This window comes from Pipra filicauda, unplaced genomic scaffold (assembly GCF_003945595.2).
Source record: "Pipra filicauda isolate LSUMZ 115617 unplaced genomic scaffold, ASM394559v2 scaffold2_size9829703_pilon, whole genome shotgun sequence".
Taxonomy (NCBI): domain Eukaryota; kingdom Metazoa; phylum Chordata; class Aves; order Passeriformes; family Pipridae; genus Pipra; species Pipra filicauda.
Genome location: NW_024104421.1, coordinates 6,980,398 through 7,001,289, shown reverse-complemented (window position 1 = coordinate 7,001,289; position 20,892 = coordinate 6,980,398). Strand labels below are relative to the sequence as shown.

The window sequence follows — 20,892 nt, the reverse complement described above, 5'->3', positions numbered from 1 at the left end:
TTAGCCACAATCCTACACAGCTTCTAGGCTGCTGAGTAAATTGGGCTTGGATATATACTGCTTTTAATACATCCATAAGCAGGATTTTCCCATTCAGGAGCAATGAGATGCAGAGCTTGAAAAAGAGATCAAGAGTCATTTTCAGGGTCACAGTAAACCAGGAGCCAAATTTTTAAGCACAATATAGAAATAAAGGAATGTCCCAGAAGTAGCTATATCCATGAGTGCAGCACCAGTTAGGTGGATGTAGGATACTGTATGCAGCTTTAGGTTTTTTATCTTCAAAAACTTTTGTTGAGAGAAAAGAGCAACTCTAGGTGTGAGTGAAGATCTGGGATCATAATAGTGAGACCACTGCTGGACTGGAAAGATATAGGAGTACCTTCATCATCAACAGGGAAGAGTTCTGGATTCTTGAAGGGCTTTTAAAACTAGAGGAAAGCAGTATATTAAAAACCCTCTAGAGCTAATATTGTTCTCTTGAAGCTGAAACAAGTCAAACTCAAACTTATGTTTTTAAAAAGCTGATGGTTACTGAAGAGGTTAAGTCAGACTGAGTAGATTTTTATGTCTCCAACTGAAGAGTGATGTGCTTCTCTGAAGGTTTTGGAATAGTAGGTGAAACCCAATGGTCTGTCTTCTGTGGGAAGCTGAAGTACAGAAGATCCAGAGGCTTCTTTTGAACTTAAATTTCTGAAACTCTGGTTTTTATTCAGGAGGAGAAATGTGGTTTGGTTGCTTTGCCAGTGGCCATACAAAAATATTTCTACTAACTTACCCTGTCCTAATACTGCTTATTGTTGGAGAACCACAAGGAAACCTGGGTGGTGTTCCAGCTCATCTCCTGACAAACCTGTTCCGACCAAACTGATGCAACAGTCCACGCCTGACAGAACTAGGTCTTCCATGTTAATGTAACATACAATACAATTTCTGTGTTTCTGTAGGTGAGAAAGAGGAGCAGCTGGCACCTCTTGAGGACTGTGCTTGCCAAAATGGCTCTGCAGGCCTCACCTAAGTGAGCAGGGAATAGAATCTGAAAGGGCTAACAAAGAATGAAATGCTTTGTGGAAGAAGAAAACCATCAGGACTAAACTGGGGACACAGGGATTTAGGAGTCAGCGGTCGCAAGGAAGGGAGCTGAGTTCTCTGAGGAGAACAGAAATTTTATTCTGACATAGCAGACACAAAAACACTTTTGCTGTTTATTTTCCAATTTTTTTTTCCTCTCTCAATACAGAGCCTGTTATCAAAGACAGCTTTTCCTTCATCTGGGACAAAGGTCCCAGCCAAAGGCTATCGACAGCCGAGATACGCTCCTGGAGCTGACTCAGATGACTCTACCCAAGCTTCTCTTGTCAACATTAATCCCTTTACACCAGAGTCGTATCGACAAATGCTCTTTCTTTCTAATGGCAAGAGGAAGACCAGAGAAGAGCTGTAAGTGAGCTCATCTTAAACAGCAGACTGGAAGCAGACTGTTTGAAGGAGATAAGTAATGGAGACATTCAGTATCTGCACTTATTTGCTAACAGTGAATCATTCACTTCTGTAGTATTCATTGGTGCAGAGCAAACATTACTAGACATGTAAAGGTAATGAAAATATAAATAAAAATCAATCACCTCCTTTGTTCAGGAATGTAAGTGGAGGATCAACAGCTAACTTCAGTTCTGTGACTGTAGCTTCACCAGTAATAGGGTGGCCAGGAGAATGATGCTTCTGGACAATGCCACTCTGTTGTGTGGGCAGTACTGAAGTTGCTTTGTGGAGGCTTTCTAAATGGAAACAAAGATTTTCTAACCTAGGACTGCAGTCTTTAAGGCCTTGACTAAAAACTCGTGTGTTAACTCTATAAAATACATTTTAAGCTGTGAAGCAAAGTTGGAGGTTCTTTTGAAGGATGTTTTCATTTCAAATCTCAGTTGCATTGCTTCACTGAAATGATAACACCAGACTTTCCTAAACTTCTGTTATAGGAAGGATCCTCGTCCAAGAAGCCAGATTAAACAGCAGCTACATCCACAGGTGAGTGTCTCTGTATTTCCCTCCCACAGAGCGGATATGATGCTAGCAAAGACTTGGTGTTTAAAATTTATTCTGTTATTGGAGTATAAATCTTGACGTCATGCCGGAGGATGAATACTTCTGTCAGAATCATTCCAAGGTGAATATTTTGTTAACATTTGTTTGAGATGACAAACTTGGGAGTGATTCCTGTCTCTAAAGGAAACTTGTACTAAAGCAGATCTGAAACTTTGACAAGTAATACTATAAAACTCATTGATTTTGGTCAGGAGGTCTTCCTGGGAAATATAATTTGGGTTCCTCAGAGGGAACTGTATTGCTAAACTACTAAGTTAGCATAAATAGGGATTGTACCTTTGTGGTTCAAAAAAGCAGGTGTATTGCTGTTCCTATGAATTGGTGTACTGAGCGTCTTTGGATGTTAAAGGAATATGGCTTCTATATTGCAAATAGCATATGGACCTGCACTGCAAAACCACAAAGACTCAGCTGTGGATAAGTACTGAGGGCACAGTTTGAGTTGCAGTAGTACTGATGACAAATCTCTGAAGCAAGGTGGCAAATTCTGTACTCTGTGGGGAAAATGTCCAGCTGGGGTGGGTGGGTGTGCCTTGGGGTCCAAGGGAAGGCCCCACCACACCTTAAATAGCTACAGGACAGCAAACTCTATCTTAGAGCTCCAAAAAGAGTCCTCTTGCTGTTGCTGACTGCTGTACTTCGCTGGCAAACCTCAGCTTTAGCCTTGGTGTGAGGTCCCATGTACTCCCAGCTGTGATGGCAGAGTTGGGCAGTGGTGTGGGAACCCATGTCCCACAGTCTTCTTCCTTCTTCCCAGTTTTATCTGGAGGGATGCTGCCTATCCAACTGGCTTTTGGAAAGCAAGCCAAGCCTCAATTAAATTTCTTCATTTAGATGAGGTAAAAATCTCAATTCTCCTGAGCAGCCCCTTGAAGGAAGTATCTTGACTTATGCAAATCTGTAGTTGTGGGTTAGGCTTACAGAAGAATAACGGTACCCTCTAGCCGAGCAGACTGGTATTGCAGGAAAACTGGTCTTCATGGAAAAACTACACCTGCAGAGCCAATCTGCTATCAGGCAACATCCGGGGCTGCCACAATTATTGTTTTCCCTAGAAGAAAGCCTTGAGTAGCTTGTGATTTATTGAAATATTATTCTGCTCGAGTGCTGATTAGATTATGTAATATAGATATAAAATTGTGTACTATGAGGTATCTTTATTCCCAAGCTTTTTAAGATAGTGTAAAATACAGCTGCCTTATGCCTTCACCTGTTGTGAAGGGCTGCTGTTTCATGTGAGCCACATCTTACTGGCTGTGAGGACCAACTCTTACCCCCTCCCCTTTGAGGTCATATACCACATACTGCCATAATCACAGCAGTGGTTTCTGTGGGAACCACTCTGCCACATGACCTGCTGTCCCTATGAGGGATGCAGGAGCATGGAGAAAAATCACTTAGCCTGCTCTCTTGTTGTTCACTTCATGCTCCACTGCTTATCTTTTCTTTACTCATCTCCCCTGCCAGTAGGCATCACTCTACAAGCAGTACCAGCAGTTCCTATTTCCCTAGTGGGCATTATTGTAGCAATAATGATGTTCCAACTGTTCTGCAGGCTTTCAATCCTTTGTGGAAAAGTGTCTCTGGGTGAGAAATCAGTGGGGATACAAACAAATACACAGAGACCAGCTAATCTGCCATTAGTCAACAGCTGGTGCTTCAAACTTGAAGAGCCTGAACTGATGCAGAATGGCCTTGCTGCAGGCAACCTCAGCTGCCAGAGTAAAACAGCTCTTACATAGCTGGAGCCACATGAAGCCAACATTCAGGCCACAAAGCTTCTCTCCTGTATTCAAAATAGGCAATAATTCTTACTTAAACACAAATTCAGTACATGGATCTGGCTAATTCAGAGGTACTGGATTTCTACCTACTAAATCTGGTAACAGGTCTTCTCAAGCCTTCTCTTTAGGGCCAGTTACTTCAGTATTTGGTTGTTGCCTGCTGTTCTTCCCTGACTGATTCCATCAGCTATGGGTCAAGAAACTGGTCTGGGCTGCCAAGAGAAGAGATGAGATGGCAGTAACCCAAGAAGGCTTAGGCACATACACCAAACTAGACTAAAATTCTCCTTAGCTGCAGTTTCTACCTCTATGGCTAGCAAGTCACGATTTTATAAAAAACAAAACAAACACAGCCCCACAACTTGGCCTTTGGTAGGTGGTCAGAAAAAACACGATGTGGTTAAGTGAAAGGTAGTATTTCAAGAAGAACAGGCAGTGCACCTGCACACATGCCTGTGTATATCCAGATGAGCATCCAGAATGGGAGAGAGAGCAACATGGGTAGTCTGAGAGCAAGTGCTACACACCTCTAAAAACATGACAGTATTTTTTAAGCCTTTGTTTAAATCTTTCAACTCGTACTTGTCTTTGCTTTTGTGACCTTCTAGAGATATCCTCTGAAGGAGAGCAATATGGTTTCCCGCTACAAGAAGGAGTTCCTGGAACTAGAAAAAATTGGTGTGGGGGAATTTGGCTCTGTCTACAAGTGCATCAAACGCCTTGATGGATGTGTTTATGCCATCAAACGCTCCAAAAGGCCTCTGGCAGGATCCTCGGATGAGTGAGTGTGCTAGCTAGAAACTGCCAGTTGAAATGATGGGCATGTTCTTGAGAGGTGTGATGGGGAAGGAGGGAGTGTGGATCTCAAGGTATCTGAGGGATGGCATGAGCAAAAATTGGCTGCTGTTGCACTTCAAAGTAACAGAAGAGTGGGAGAAGACAGCACTGTACAACTATTGGATTTAAATGTCTAAGGAAGGAAGAAGTCCTATGCATTGCAAAGTGAGATGATGGCTTACCTGAACTCCTTGGGTCCATCTAGACATTTTCTTTAAAGTGATAACTGTCAAGTATGTTGTTTGTGGAAAGTCCCTGCCCTGCTTTATGGCCAGCATTGCTCACATCTGTATTGACCAGCTCATGGTGTCCTGCATGTTAAAGCAAAGTCTTTGAAGTTGCTGCTGCTTTTGCCTCTTTAACAAAAGACTTGCTCAGTGATTATTTTATTTGGACAGCTGCTCAGCACACTTGAGCAAGGGCAAGTTTTTTTTCAGCAGCTGCGAGAGCCAGTCTGTCTGTCAAAACTCAAGAGAAAGTCCTGATCACCTCTGTTCCCCCTTTCTCAAGCCAGGCTGCAATCTGGGCTCTCAAGCAGACTCTACCACTCTGTAACCTCTGCTTTTTCTGTGTGTGCTTCTCTAGGCAGCTGGCACTGCGTGAGGTTTATGCTCATGCTGTCCTTGGACACCACCCCCATGTTGTGCGCTACTACTCGGCCTGGGCAGAGGACGATCACATGATTATCCAAAATGAGCACTGCAATGGTAAGAGCTGGGACATTGTCAAAGGTTGAGATCTCAGGATGGGTGCAATTGCCCTCTTAAATATGGGACATTTTGGCTTACAACAAAGCAAGCTGCACCGGGGCTACATATCCATGGAGAATCCCGTAAGGGCTCATAAGATCTGAAGAACATGAAGCTCTGAATGGTTCCAATGTATTAGAGGCAGTGAATACCCTCTAATTTCTGGGATTTTAAAACTGTTCCTCTGTGTTGGCTGGCCTGGAGAAGCATTCCCCATGCTGATGCTTAGAGCTTTGTCTGGGACTGTCCGGGTAACATCTGATATAAGTGACTCAAGAGCAGATAACTTAAGGGTCATGTACCTCAGCAACAAACTTGTCTTAATGAAGGTGGATAACGATTGGAAGAGTGGCTACCTGGTTGAGAGGAAGGCATCTTGACTAGAAGAAAAGGGTTGGCAACTGCAGAGGAATGGAGCAAATAATGAGGCAAAGTGTAAATGGGATGCTGCAGGCAGGGTGGTACACTCTTACTTCAGTTTGCCCTTGGCCACAGCACTGTTTGAGAGAAATTTAAAAGGACCCATCTGGCTACCAGGGGAACTGAAGGCAAATATGTAATGCTCATCTTTCAGCTGCACCTGCAGTCCTGGGGCTCAGTGAAGAGCTGAGGTGATAGGTGTTTGGAGTAATGCTTTCAAATGTGGTGGAGGGAACCGTGAAATATGGTGCTTGTTGCTGCAGCATTGACGTATTGCTTGTGTTCTAGTGGATGAGTATCTGATACTAAAGGAGAAGTGGTGACAAGTAGGCTGATGGAGAGAGGAGCCATGATATTTATTAGTGCTAAAATAGCCAGAGTGCCTCAATGGAGACCCACAAAATTTTGTGTCTGTGTTAAATGTTACATTCTTCAGTCAAAAATCTTCTAGGAGGAACTTAATTTCCTTGCTCCAGCATTCATATACCTGCTTCCTGCTTGTAAGCATGGCAGAAGTAATTAATTTTTCCACTGTTCACTTGAAGCACCATCAGTGTCACTACCAGGCCAGCCCTCCTGGTGCTGCAGTTGCTCAGTCCTTGGTGAGCAGGAAGAAGGGCATTCTGAGGCAATTGAAAGGCTGAAGCTAAATGATGATGTCTAGAGCATATGTAGAGCATATATTAGCTGGTCTGGTTCGGGTTTGCCAGTGCATCCTTGCAAGCCTGCAAGTGTTCTAGGCAGTAGTTTCTACCAAGCTGTTACAAATGTGCTGCTCTGTAAAAACCTTTGTGAGGTCTCAGACTGCCTGTTTTCACCTAGGTGGGAGTCTCCAAGATGTGCTGTTGGAAAATGCAAAGCTGGGGCAGTATTTCCTGGAAGCAGAGCTGAAGAAAATATTGTTACAAGTCTCCATGGGGCTAAAATACATCCACAACTCTGGCCTTGTGCACCTGGATATCAAACCTAGTAAGTATAGTGCACTTCTTTGTGGAAGGTCTTCCTAGTGACCCTTCAGGGGTAGGGTCTGTAACAGATCCTTCTGCTTGGACCTATCATAATGCTTCAAAGGAAAGAAGACTTGCCCTAAAAGGTAAATGTCTTGTGGTTTGTGTGTGGGTTTTTTGGGTGGTTTTTTGTTTGTTTGTTTGTTGTTGTTGTTTGGTGGTTTTGTTGTGGTGGTGGTTATTTATTTATTTTATTTGTGCTACTACTGCTGCTTTAAAAGTGCTTCTCTGGTAGTCAGCAGCATTTTACTTTTGTCTCATGATCTCCATAATCCTGGCTCATGGGAATCACCTTCATACCAGTGGAGCAAGTAGGGCTGCTAATGAACACGGGGACTTCCTTATTTGCTTCTGCCTTGTTGCACAACACTTGACTTTTGTATGTGGAGCTACCCTGAGGGATTAAGTTCCTGCAAAAATAGTAACAAGGTTTCCTTTCTGCAGCTGAGGATGGGCACCTCCTGGGCAGTGCTCCCCCCAGTCGCAGAGTTAATATTCTTGTAGTGGAGCTCCTTTTTCCTGCTGAAATCATGCTTTTAGCTTAGAGGGCAGAGGGAGGGGAAGTTCTAGGCTATTTTCTGCACAAGGTACAGCTGTCTTCTGCCAGCTGTGTTGCTGAATATGTGAGCTGGGCAGAAAGCAGACTAACTGGTGGGAAGCATGTGCACAGTTTCTCTGGCTGCAAAGCTTGACTAGTGTGACAGGCGGGATTTTTGGAAAGTTGTCAGGCTGATGCAGTCTGACTACTGATATCACACTTGCTAAACTTTTCTGTCTTGCAGGTAATATCTTCATCTGTCACAAGCTGGCAGTTGCAGGCCCCTCTGGGCAGGAGAGTGACAGTGAAGATGAATTCTCTTCTGGTATGGTGTATAAGATTGGTAGGTTTTAGCCAACTTTACAACTTGTTTAAGATTAGGGCTGCCCATTACTGCTTGATACTGCTCTGTCCTGCTGGCTGAAGAGACTCACATACAAAACTGATAGCAAAGTCCTGAATGCCCCAGTTACCTACCAGAATTAATTCCTCTGAGGAGACAGCTCCTAGAAAACTCATGAGCTTGTTTCCAAGCCCAGATTCCTGAGTAGGAGCAGGCTTGCTCTTTTACTTAGTATTTTGTTGTTGCTCTTACTGGTGCCTTTAAAGATGCAGGCTTTTATTGATGGAGAGCTACATCAGTTTCTTCATTACGTTCCAGTTGCTTGTTCTTTGTCCCAGGTGACCTTGGACATGTGACATCAATAACAAACCCTCAGGTGGAGGAAGGAGACAGACGGTTCTTGGCCAATGAGATTTTGCAAGAGGTACAGCTGCTGGCAGGGCAGTGGGGAGCAAGTGGAGAGAGATCAACTGCAGTGCAGTCATTAGTATAGTGTGTTCCTCACTTTATCTCCTCTTTCTTCTGTCTGGTCTGGCTGTGAAATCAGCAAAATTAATGCTTTATTATGAACAGTATAGGTATGGGTCTTATCATGTAAATATTTACAATACTTTATAAGTTACTATCATTAGTTTATTGCAACTATATTGCCTGTGAGGAATTAATGAGACAAAACCTTATCAGTTTGGAGACATTTGATTTGCACACTCAGCTGATATTAAACTGCCGGATGTGATTACTGAGGAATATGTTTAGCCAGACAGATGCCTTGTACAACAAACACTGAACAGGTAGTGGGGAGAGGTGAGAGGCACAACACACCTCTTAAACTTGACTGCAGTCTTCTCACTGGCCAGTGGAAAAAAAGGAAATCTGTATTGAACAACCAGCTTGGATGTGTTCGTCAGCTCAGGTACTTAAGTGACAGTATCTGTGTTGCAACTGGCTTTGGGAACTGCTAGGTCAACGTATTAGATGCAGCCTTGAGTTGGGCTTATTGCCTTGTGGTGAAGGGTGGAGGTACACATCTGTTAGGCCACCCTCTGGAGTTGCTGCAGTGATCATAAAGTGGGCTGGAAGTTTCTTGTGGCTGGGTGAAAGCCAACATGCTGTTAGTTACAGTACTGTCTGCTGACAATGTTTTTGTCCTAAAGAGAAGGAAGCGGCTCACTGGAACGGTGAAGCCAGTGCCATAAACATACTTGCTTGGCTGTTTCTTTTTGAACTTGGACCCCAACCCACCTTTGTTTAGTATAGCAAGATGTTCCCTTTCTATAACCTTTCACCTTCTGTCTGCAGCAATACTGCAACCTGCCCAAGGCAGACATCTTCGCCCTGGCACTCACGGTAGCTCTGGCAGCTGGTGCAGCACCGCTGCCTCACAACGGGACCATGTGGCACCACATCCGCAGAGGCAACATCCCACCGATCCCCCAGAACCTTCCCCGGACCTTTCTTGAGCTCCTTAAGGTGAGGAAGCAGTCTCTGGCAGAATGGTGGCTTTTGCAGTTGTCATGTGGCAGGTGTGTTAAACTCTGAACTCCTTTGCCTTCTAGCTCATGATCCATCCTGACCCAGTGGAAAGACCTTCTGCCACAGCTCTGACTAAACACCCTGTTCTCCGTCCTTCATGTGGAAAAGCTCTGCAGCTCCAGGAAGAGCTAAATGTGGAGAAATGCAAGACGGCCATGCTGGAAAGGTAGGACTGGCTGGGGCATGAAGGGGAGAAGGCATGGGCATAACAAGTGCTGGTCACTAGCCTTGAATGTAGGGTGGTAGTGCTGGGAGAACACAGATGTAGAAATACCCAGGCAGGTCCTGTGCCCGGAGCTGGGAGGATGGTGAGGCTGTAGCAGGGACTTGCAGTTCCCAAGCAGCTCTGCTTCAGTTCTGGCTCTGAGGAGCTGGCTGAGTTAGAACAGTGAACTTGTGCACTTACTGCAACCACTGGTGATGGAAAATATTGATACAGGAAGCAGCCGGGGGCAGATGAGGAATTGATAATGCACTGAGATAGTGGTCTGGCACAGAAAGAAGGGAATATTTAGGTGGTGGCAGACATCCTTTTCCCCCTTGTTCCCTCTCACTGCTGTTGGCAATAATGTTTTAAAGGTGCTGGGACCTAGGAACTGCCCCACCACCCCTCTTAGTGCAGTAGTCAGCTGGAGAGTAAGTTTTTTTGTGTAGACAGAAGAGTGTATTCTCTGGAAGAACAGCAAGGGAATAAAGGCGCAATGGAAAAGAAGCGTGTGCCTTTATAAGTTTTGCCATTCGCAAATTTCCAAAACAATGGGAGAAAAACTGAGCTAGGGGCTCTTCACGCTGGTGCCAGTGTGTTGCTGACCTGATACATAGTTTTCTTTTGGTAAATCTCTAAAGACAGTTACAGTAATCTTCATGTCACCCTCTTGGGTGAAAAGCTTCCTCCCTCCTGCAATGCTGGAGTATTACAGTAACCCTCTTGTGCAAGATTGTTCATAGCTTGCTTCTGTAGCTGGTGAGGATTCATGCATGACCCGGTTTTCTTCCTCTCCTCTTCCTTCCATCTCCCCCCTGCAGGGAACTTAAAGCAGCTCGCCTTGCCCAGACCCTCATGAAGGACCAAGCCTTAGGAAGTGCCAAGTTGCAAGAGTCTGAAACCTCTTCTAAGCAGAAGAGCAAGCGCCTGGTGGGAGGGAAAAGCTGTCGCTCATTTAGCTTTACTCTGGGTTACTGAATTTTTGTGTTGTCCAAAAAGCTCTGACTGCTGAAGGGCCCTGTGAAAGCTGAGGGTCTGCACCGACCAATGCCCCATATTATCTCTCCCTGTCGTGTTCTTTTTTTGTAACCTCCTTAGTTGTTGGCTGAGGGAAGAATGACTGGCTTACAGGTGTTGGATCAGGGAATTTAAGGTTATTGTCCCCAGTCTTTTAACTGTTAAATTTCTTGTGTAATTGCTCTTGACTAAGTGTAGCTCTGCCAAACAAGGGAAAGGATGGCATTTTCTCTCCTTACTTCCCTCTTTCTTTAGTTGGGCCCTGTTATTGATGATTTTGTGGTCTTAATGCTCTGGCTGAGTGTATCTTTAAAGGGGCAATAGTGGCTGTACATGGAGACAGCATCTACAGCAGGGCCCTTCTAGGAGTGAGTAGGCAGAGACTATGGCTGTGTTAACTACACATCAGGAGACAGGCTGGTTACATAGCAGTCCTGGTGGACTTGGGATGCAATTGGAGTGGCATTTCACTGATGGGGGACAAAGAGTAAAAGGAAACACTGAGTTAAGGAATGGAAGCTGAAGAAAAACTTTCCTTCCCTTAGCTTTCAGCAACAAAATAGCTGGGTAAGCTTATTCCCTGATGCCTGAGTTGTTTTCTGTCGATCGGCAAGGACTCCTTGTTCAAGTCGGGGAGAGGTGGCTGTGGTGTGCTGGTAGCTGGATCTGGTACCCGCTTCTCTTCCAGTACCTCACACTTGGTGCAGCTGCCTGCCCGCAAACTGCACCCTTTCAGCAAAGATGAGGGGAATCAGAAAGGGCTTTTCCAGGTTTTTGGAGTTGCCCATATAAACTGTGGTATGTATTTCGTATTTATTAGACCTCACACTACACCACACCCTCCCCCTCCCCTCTAAATGTATATTTGTGGGTCCTGGTCGGCTGTGTCCTGTTTGGACAGAGTGTGCTGCACTGTTACGAGGGAGAATGTAAACTTGGTAACTCGCTTATTTCCAGTTCTTATTGAAGTTTGTTTTATGATGCTGGCTTTTAACTGTTAGATCCTATATTTTCAGAACTGAAAAGCGCAAATAAACATTTTATCTTAATTTTTTTAACCGATGACGGAGTGACTTCTTTTTTTTTTCCTCCTCCCCCGCCACCCGAGAGCTCCCTGTCCCCCGTGGGCCGGGGGAGGCGAGCCGGGTGGCCGTAGCAGTGGCTGCCCGTGGGCTCTCCAGCCCCTGTCCCCCCGGGATGGGGCGGGTTTCCGCCCGGAACCTCCCGTCGGTCCCTTTCCTGTTCCGGGCGCGGCGCGGCTGCGGCGGGAGAGGTGCGGAGGGCGCGGGGTCGGGCGGCGGGAACGGGCCGGGCCGGGGCTCCCTCGGGCGCTGCTTCAGCCCTGCTTTTCCCTCCGCAGGCTCGGCGGAGAAGGCATGTGGCGGCGGCCGGCGTGGCAGGTACGGCCGGGCGGGGCCTGGGGAGGCCCCCCCGGGCTGGCACTCGGGTCCCGTGTGCCCGCGGCGGGAGGAGGAGGAGGAGGAGAAGCAGCTCCTGCCGCTCTCGGCTGTCTGGCAGTGACTCTCCGGGCACGGCAGAGGCGGGAATAGCCCAGGGCCCCGGGGCCGCTCGCCCAACCTGGCCGGGGCTGCAGCCCGTGAAGATGTTCTTGTTCGCGCTCGTATTTCCAGGGGTGCAAATGCCGAGCCTTAGTTACTGAGCTACTGGGAAAATGGTGTATTAAAAGATCTGGCTTTTGTGTGGAATGAGTCTGAGATGATTTGCGTGTGTGTTAGTGAGGCACACAGATGCACCAAAGAGCTTTCGTTTTGCAGATTGCGTTTCCTCTGGTTTAGCTTCTCTGTTCACATGTTACAGGAAATGAGCTTTTTTTTCCAGTTCCTGCACATGGGCCTCTTGCGGGAGTGTTCCTGGGCTTTTCTTGTTCCCTCCTTTCTTCTAGGATGGGATATTTGCTGGCATCAAGGCAGCTCCTTTACTTTTTGCCCCACTTGTGCTTATTTGTGGCACTGGGGTTTTTTGTCCTTGATTTGCTGTCTGCTCAGGAACAGGGGTTGTCAGTGTATCCTATTGCTCATGACCACAGATGGATGAACATTTGGGCATGTCTTGTTAATCTCTGAAGTAAAGCAGAAAGCAACTATCAAAACTGTTTTTGTTTCGTAAAACCAAAGCCAAAAGAACTGAACAACCACTGTACTTCAAACCTCTCCCCTTCTGTTTATATATTACATAATAACAGTAGTTACAGCAGGTCCCAAAAATAATTGCTGGAGATGGACCTGTGGACCACACTTTCTCTTTCTCCTAGGCAGCTTTTTAACGCTCCTTTAACCAGATATTCTTTGAATAATCCCACTGGCTTCATTTAGCTGAATGAATTTCTTTTCTCAGTCCCCTCCCCTTAGTTACAGGGAAAAGAACATACTTGCAGAACCTCCATAGGTGTTCAGAAAATGAGTCATCAAGGCTTCTGAATGCTGTTCATACTTTCTGTCCTGGAAACTAACATGTGTCTGTTCCTTCAGGTGTTTCGCCAGTTTGTGAGACATGAGTCTGATACAGTTGCCCCATTGGTACTGGAAAGATGTAAGTAGCTCCTGAGATGCAACTTAGTGTTACTTGTTGTGTTTATCTCAGTTTTTAGGAGGTCTGAAATATGGCGGGAGAGAAACAGGTAGGTATAGTTGCTCCTCAGTGTAGTAACTAAGAATGTATTGTTTCAAACACACAGGCTCTTGAGTATCATAGAATCGTAGAATCAGCCAGGTTGGAAGGGACCTCAGAGATCATCAAGTCCAACCCTTGATCCAACACCACCGTGGCTACTAGACCATGGCACTAAGTTCCACATCCAGTCTCATCTTAAAAACCTCCAGGGACGGAGAATCCACCACTTCCCTGAGCAGCCCATTCCAATGCCTGATTACCCTCTCTGTAAAGAATTTCTTCCTAATATCTAACCTAAACCTCCCCTGGCAGAGCTTAAGACCATGCCCTCTTGTCTTGCTGATAGCTGCCTGGGAGAAGAGACCAACCCCCACCTGGCTACAACCTCCTTTCAGGGAGTTGCAGAGAGTGATGAGGTCTCCCCTGAGCCTCCTCTTCTCCAGGCTGAACAAGCCCAGCTCCCTCAGCCTCTCCTCATAGGACTTGTGCTCGAGTCCCTTCACCAGCCTTGTTGCTCTTCTCTGGACCTGTAGCTTCCTATCTGGTCTTTGTCAAGTCAAGCAGCACTTTAGAGGGGACAAGAGAAAAGCCCTGACATAGAGTACCACCTGTAAAAAGCAGGTGGTTGTACTTTATCAATGGCAGTAAATTGGGCCTGCTGTTGTCATGATTTCTAACACCTGCCTTTAGGTGTCTCATGTGCTTGTTTCCCAGATTCCTCTGTGCCTGGGGGACTTGTTTGGGTGCTGCTGCCCCACTATGATTTCCTCCAGGTGTACACTTCAGACTTCAGTCTTCAGTTCACATGCTTTTGCAAGAATGATACTCCCCTGATCTCCTCCAACTGTTCTTGAACATGGAGAAGGGATAAAATGTGTCTGCCTAGGCCTGGTACCTGTGTCAAAACTAGTCACCCTCTAATTCAGAGGATGGAGTATCATAATGCAACTGTATTGTTTTAAAGGTACTGTTTTAAGGAAAAAACAATGTAATGCTATGGTTTTATCATAATGAAAAAAAAAAGTCTAGTCAAGTAAATGCAAGATAGTCTCATGACATATGGATATGTCTTTGGAAAAAGATGACAAAGGAATATTTGGCTGAGTTATTTAGTGATAATGACAGTACAGGCACAGTCAACCATCTGCTCGGGGCCTGAATAAGGCAAAAGTCACAAGAGCTTGAAAAGTGGTTAGGAGGTGCAGAAAGTCATGGTTCTGGCCCTTCACAAAAACTGCTGGTTTGTGGCTTGCATGATTAGAAGCATCGTAGTTCACCTGTATATGTGTTTATTCTCTCTTGTTTCAGCCATGAATCGTGTCCAGTTACTGGGTCGGGTTGGACAGGACCCTATCATGAGGCAAGTGGAAGGAAAAAATCCTGTTACCATATTTTCTCTTGCAACCAATGAGATGTGGCGGACAGGGGATAGTGAACTAGGACAGGGAGGTGAGTCTGCAGCGAGCAACCTGCTTTTGCTGTGTTCTGAGCTCATGTTTGCATGTTCAGCAGCACCACGCTTTGTTCTTGTGCTGCTGTGTAAACCTCTTGGGTGCAGGAAGGTTCCTCTGGGGTCAGTAGAGATGCTGGTACATTTGTGTGTCTCTTACTGATCCCCAGCAGCGTGAAGAGAGATCTGCCTGTCAGCCTTCCTCTGGAGAAGAGTGTTGAGTTGGCAGTTTGTCACTGTTGGGGTTTGTCAGAGGTGTAGTGGGTCCTCTTCTTTTGTTTGTATTTCAAGAGAGAAGGAAAAAAAAAAAAGAAAAAAATATGCATTTTGTCTCCGATTCTGTCATCAGTCTGAAGCTACAGGTGTCTTGTTTTCTCTAACTTCTATTCAATGTAGATCGTGTGCGTGTGTCTGTGTAAATTATAGTATGAGCACTGTATTCCAGGAAAAGTGATCTCTTGGTTTGAACTGTGCTTCTGCACAACACTTTCATTTGGACACAGATGAGTGGAACATTGAGTTCTGGAATGAAGTGGGATATTGAGTGCTAGTATACTTCTGTTTTCAAGTCACTTCTCATAAAAACTAATTTCTGAGTCTTGTACCAAAAAGAGTTTGGCATCCAACTTAGTTATTTTTATGTAACTTAGGTGATGTCAGTCAGAAGACGACGTGGCACAGAATCTCTGTCTTCAGGCCAGGCCTCAGGGATGTTACCTATCAGTATGTGAGAAAGGGGTAAGTGAATAAGAAATGTGGCTGAGGATTTAATGCCTTAATAATTGATTAATGTAATAATTATGGTGACCAAGAGCTATGCTAAGACAGAGGTGCCATAAAATGTTAGCAGACCTGCTACAAACAACTGCTACAAATGCTTGTGTACTTAGATTCTGAATTCAACCTTTTCATCAGGAATAGTGATGAAAAGGACAAGGAGTAATGAATTCAAACTTAAAGAAGGGAAATTTGGATTGGATTTATAGATGAAATTCTTTACTGTCAGGGTGGTGAGGCACTGGAACAGGTTGCCCAGAGAAGTTGCGGATGCCCCATCACTGCAAGTGTTCAAAGCCAGGTTGGATTGGGCTCTGAGCAACCTGGTCTAGTGGAAGGTGTCCCAGCCCATGGCAGGGGGTTTGGAACTAGATGGGTTGGAAGGGACCTTAAGGACCAAACCATTCTGTGATTCTAGATATAGAGTGGAAAACAGCAGCACAGTTCTCTGACCAGAACTAAATTGTTTTTTTCAGTTCTCGAATTTACGTTGAAGGGAAGATAGACTATGGTGAATATACAGATAAAAACAATGTGCGGCGACAGGCCACAACAATTATAGCAGGTAAGGAGCGACATATCAAGGTTCCCCTTGCCCTTTTAAGATGGAGAGGGAGTGAAGGGCCTTCGAAATAGAGCTTGGTTTGTCTTCATCCTCAGTATCCACACTTAGGGATTTTGAGAGAATGAATAGTCTGTACCAGTAGATTTCCTCTGGCACTGCTTGTGAAGACACAGAGTATACAGTTGGAAACTGTTTGCATCCTTTGCTCACACAAAACAGTTGGTGCAGGAGGCAGACACTGTTTTAAGAACACTGGAATGTAGTACTACAGGTCAGGCAGATTCCTTTTCTAGGCAGAGTTTGTTTAGTAGCTTTATCTCAGTTTGCTGGAGTTTTTTCTTCCTGTTAAAGACTGGTGACTTCACTAGCTTTAAGGACCTCCGTGGAAGATTGTTTTATGTGCAGATAACTTGGTGGAGAATTTAGAAACACCTTGCTCTGGTAGCCAGTAGTGATAAGAAGAGCATAGAATGGGTAAGGAGTACACTTGTGCCTTGGATAGACACAAGGAAGAAGAGAACTAGAAAAAACTCTTTCCTTGAGCATTTAAATAGCATGAGCATCTTACATCTTTATTGTGGGTAGAGCTGCTACCTTGTGGCTTTTGAGGGAGGGGTAAATTATTCGGGTGTTAGAGCAAACATTTCTATTACACAAGTATGTCTAAAAAAGCTAGGACAGAGGAAAAGGAAGGAAAAAGAAAGGGAAAAGAAACATAGTTCTGGATGTTTCTGCAGCCTCTTTAAAACAACAGAAATCAAACTTTCACATGAACAGTTCAGCTAGCAGTGGTGTAAGTTGCTGTTTATAAATTGGTGGAGGGGAGAAGAAAGTATCTCTTTTTAATTAGTATTATCCTAATGTTTTCCTTGTGTTCGAGAGGCCCTATCTCAAGATGCTTTCGAAATTCCTGAGGCTTGATGAAAGAGGAGCTTCCCATAGGCTGTTGACATGGTGTGCAGACTGAAAAAGGCAATAAGCTGTATCTGATACCGATTATAATCAAAGAATCAAACCGTTGTTTTAAAACGTGTCTAGTGTCTTTGGCTGCTCCTTTTCATCAGCTTTAGCACACTTGTTTCATATGACCACATTAATTTGTCAGCTTTCAGGGACATAGAGGGAGAACCCTGTATCGGACCCTCTTTTGTTGTATTAACTGTTCTGTTCTGAAATATGCAGCTTATTTGAACACAAATAGGTGGTCTTTGTGGATGTGAAGGCTTGCAACAGGGCAAAACAATCCTCAAGATTAATTTTTCGATTTCTTTTCAGATAATGTGATTTTTCTGAGTGAGGGCTCTCCGAGAGATAAGGTGTGAGGTCATTAGTGCTTGAACCCAGGCCATTCAATTCCTTTGGATTTTCAGTGCTTCATAATTCTGTAATCACTTATATTACTGTAGTTGCTTTAAGAAATAAATAAAATGTTTGTTATCTATAGGGTATCTGTGTGTTTTTGTTTTTCCATGTGCTTTCTCTCTGTTATCATTGTTTGGATTCCTTTCTTTTTTGTTCTTAAGAGAAAAGGTAACCCAGGCAGCTGTATTAATTCCTGAGCTGATGAATATATAAATGGAAGTCACTCTTTGCATATTCAACCATTTTCAAACCTTATATCATTGGCTGCCTTAACAATCTCCTCCTGTCTTGTGAGGCCTGACAGCCTTATCCCCTCTCACTGTTGAAATCCATTCTCTGTTCTACAGGTGTCATTCCCTGTTGGTTTTTTTTCTCCACTAAGCCAGTTAGACAGTAGGTTTAAAGAGCTGTTGGCCTCAACTAGTGCTCAGCTGGAGGGTTTTTTTGTCACAGACCTTGAGAAGGCCTCCTGTGCATTTGCATCTGCCCCTCTGTTGATCCCAGCAGTTGATCAAATCAGGTGTTGTATTTCAGCAAACCTTGCTTTGATCATATGTTTAGGTCTTGGTTGTTACCGCATTTCACACAGGATGACATCAGCATTCCCATCCTCATTAGGGTGCTATGCCCATCGTTTGCCATCAGGAGGAGCTGGAGGAACGACTGCCTTGGCTGTGCGTTTTGAGAGGTGTGTGAGAAACGTCCCTGGTCCAGGATTTTAAATATGGGAGTGGCATTTGTTTCACTTTAACTTCATTTGGTTGTCAGAAAGACTGAGAATTACTTAGCATTATTAGTAGTAAGTTCCACAACTAAAAGATGTTTCATTTTATTACATGAAGTGGTAAAATTCCCATTGTAACACAGTGTGATGTGAACAGGGAAAGAAAAATGTTAGATGTGACAATTTCCTGCCTTCAGAGCTGGTGGGATTTTGTATCTCATCTCTCTCTGAGCTGAGTACAGAGCACACTTATTTATAGTCTCTGCAGCTCTTCCCCCTACAGAATTGTGATTTTTTTTTTTTAAATGCTCTCTGTGAGCATTATCTGTACGAACAAAAACTTCAATTCTTTCAATTCAGCAGTTATTTCTGGTTGAAGTTAAAGCTTTGAGTATTATCTGAGCCCCTGCCACTGGCATAGTGAGGTACTGCAAATGCTTAGTTGCTTCAGTGGGTTGTTATCCACAGGAGATTGTGGTATCTTTTTAAATGGGAAGTTCTGACTTTAATTCCCTTAACTACTTGTTTAATCTGTGCCTGTTGTATTGCTGGGAGAATTCTGATGGTGCACTTACACAGCGGTGATCCAAGCACAGCTTGTGTTTGGTCCACACAAATTTTTCCTGCTTGCTGAAAGATGGGGTTTGTCTTGAGCTTTCTTCTAAGAGGCCTTGAGTGAATGTGCTGATTTTTCCATCCATTCAGTGGTCACCTCGTTTGCACTCTGCTGTGGTGGTGGAGTTCAACACAGCTTATGACAGTGTCTGCTTTGGAGCTTGGGAGCTGGCTTTCCACTCCAAACTCAGAGCAGAAGTAGCAGAGTGGATTCCCTTTGCCACTCACATGGAGTGGCCAGAACTGCTAATCTCTGCCCCTGGCTCAAGCTGGAGACAGCCAGGCTAGCACAAGGTGTAGGATTAGGTGACAGCAAAGAAAAATATTTGCTCAAGAGCTGAGTTTTCTCGCTTTTCCAGTTCTATTTAAAGTAGCTAGTACACTTTTAAAGATTGACCTGGTAAAAAGGCTTTGAGCACACACTGAAAAGCAGTGCATTATTTTGAGTGTTGATCACAACTTGGCAGTAGGGTAGATTTTCACAAAGGATTCTGCATTACTGATAGACTCAGTTACAGCAAAAATAACCAGTGGCAAAGGTGTGTTGTGTGTTCATCTCTTATGTCTGCATTGCTGCTATGAGGCAAAGTTAATCTGTAACTTTGGTTTTGGTTATGAGAAAATCCACTGTGAAATCAGCATTCCTATAGCATCTGGGGTCTTTGGCTTTTCATGGCTAGGTACCTGTTCTGCAAGGAAGTGATACAGAATGGAAGTAGTATCACCTGAGTGAAGTACAGCGATTCTTCGTGACTAGGCAATGAGTATTTTCCCACACTGTCCCCTGGAAAATGCTTGTCTATGTTAACCTCTCGTGTAAACTTAATTAGGCAAACCCTGAGTGCTTGCATCAACCAGGACATTCAGAAGTGTTTGACCTTAACAAGGAATTTATTTTATGTATCTATGAAGGTGATTGGAAAAGATGAAAAAATAGAGGTGATTTGTTTTTAAAATGGCAGCATATTCGCCAAGTAGTTGGAGCATTTCTTAGCAGCTCTGAGACAGAGTTATTCTGGTCTGCAATGCAGCTCCATGGCACTCAGTTATTTCTGTCAGCTTGGTCTAAGGTGTAGGAAACGGGCTTCTCCTGTGTTTGTTTCTGTGGCTGGTTTGAGGAACACAGTGTAGGCATTGTACCTGTATCACACAGCAAAGAACACTCTCAATTGTGATTCTCGTTAATCTGCAGAAATTGCTCTGCAGGAACTATGAACCATACAACAGAAGTAAGAGAGGATGCTTCAGCTAAAGAAATCAAGTCCCACTTCACTGTAATAGCCCTCTTGTTACCCTCTGTGGGGTTGGGGGAGTTGTGTCTGTGTTCCCAAATACAGGTCACACTTTGGTTAAAGACCAGCAGTGCCTGTGGGAGCCCATGCAGAGGGGCCATGGATTGCAAAGGCAAGAAAGCTAAATTAGTGATTTGAGAAGCTCCTGGGTACAAGAGCAAGGAATGTTCTGGTAAAGTGGAACTTGTGTCAGTGTACCAATTATGTGGGTTTAGTAGTAGGCTGTCTTCAGTATTGGCTATCCCATTTTCATGAGTATTCATGTCAGAAAAGGAATAAAATGCCAGGATTGTGGGAAGAAAACTTCACTATTCTCAAGCACACCTATTTTTAACTCTGAAATTTCTGTGGTGGATGCCTTTTTGCCAAGAAGTTGAGCGTGTCTGTATGTACAAACTAAGACTTGGTGTCTATTTATCTTGGCAATGGTGAGCTTCTCTGCACAGCAGTGTGATTTAGATCTCACACAAGACATTTTCTTTGTTAGTGCATTACCAGGTACTAGGTAGTGTAAGTAATGTGTTTGCACAACACTCAACTTTCACAGGGTTTCTTCAGAAACATCCTCTTGTGGGAAACATGTTAGTGTGTGTGAGATTTTTCTTCTGCTTGCTGCTTTAAGTCCCAGGTAAAAAAAAGAAACAGCTCATTACCATACTTGGCCATTTCACAAAAATCTCCAGCAACTACTGTGACTAGAAATTGATTGCTTGGTCATTCTGTGTGTTCTTAGTCCTAAAGTTTGTGCCCTGCACTCTTTAAGAGGTGCTAAGTTGAAGAAACCACCTCTAACTGTGGCTGTTTGCTGTTGCTTTCAGGAGATTTTTATTGGGAGCTGGTCAGAAACCTGGCAATTGTTATCTGTGGGCTCTGTTGCTATTTGTTCTTTTCATGCTGGCTGGCTCCTCAAACTGATTTGAACAGAATGCCTTTAGAA

The 20,892-nt window shown here is 44.3% G+C and overlaps 1 protein-coding gene across 3 annotated transcripts in view; it reads left to right on the top strand.

Annotated features, from left to right (window-relative positions):
- The window catches only part of LOC113999976 (single-stranded DNA-binding protein, mitochondrial-like), a 30,198-nt gene extending 12,793 nt beyond the window's left edge, over positions 1-17,405 (top strand). Inside the window, exons 3-17 of one of the 3 annotated variants that reach the window (XM_027743850.2) lie at positions 1,241-1,440; positions 1,980-2,028; positions 4,499-4,671; positions 5,313-5,434; positions 6,719-6,865; positions 7,686-7,784; positions 8,123-8,208; positions 9,084-9,254; positions 9,341-9,483; positions 11,900-11,939; positions 13,029-13,089; positions 14,479-14,619; positions 15,271-15,358; positions 15,874-15,962; positions 17,238-17,405. In XM_027743850.2, coding sequence (XP_027599651.1) covers positions 1,241-1,440; positions 1,980-2,028; positions 4,499-4,671; positions 5,313-5,434; positions 6,719-6,865; positions 7,686-7,784; positions 8,123-8,208; positions 9,084-9,254; positions 9,341-9,483; positions 11,900-11,939; positions 13,029-13,089; positions 14,479-14,619; positions 15,271-15,358; positions 15,874-15,962; positions 17,238-17,284 — 1,656 coding nt within the window. In that variant the 3' untranslated portion in view covers positions 17,285-17,405. Of the gene's footprint in view, positions 1-1,240; positions 1,441-1,979; positions 2,029-4,498; positions 4,672-5,312; positions 5,435-6,718; positions 6,866-7,685; positions 7,785-8,122; positions 8,209-9,083; positions 9,255-9,340; positions 9,484-10,343; positions 11,602-11,785; positions 11,813-11,899; positions 11,940-13,028; positions 13,090-14,478; positions 14,620-15,270; positions 15,359-15,873; positions 15,963-17,237 lie in introns of those variants that run through there. The other 2 variants (XM_027743851.2, XM_027743852.2) reach the window with 2 other exon arrangements.
- The last annotated feature ends 3,487 nt before the right edge of the window (positions 17,406-20,892 follow it).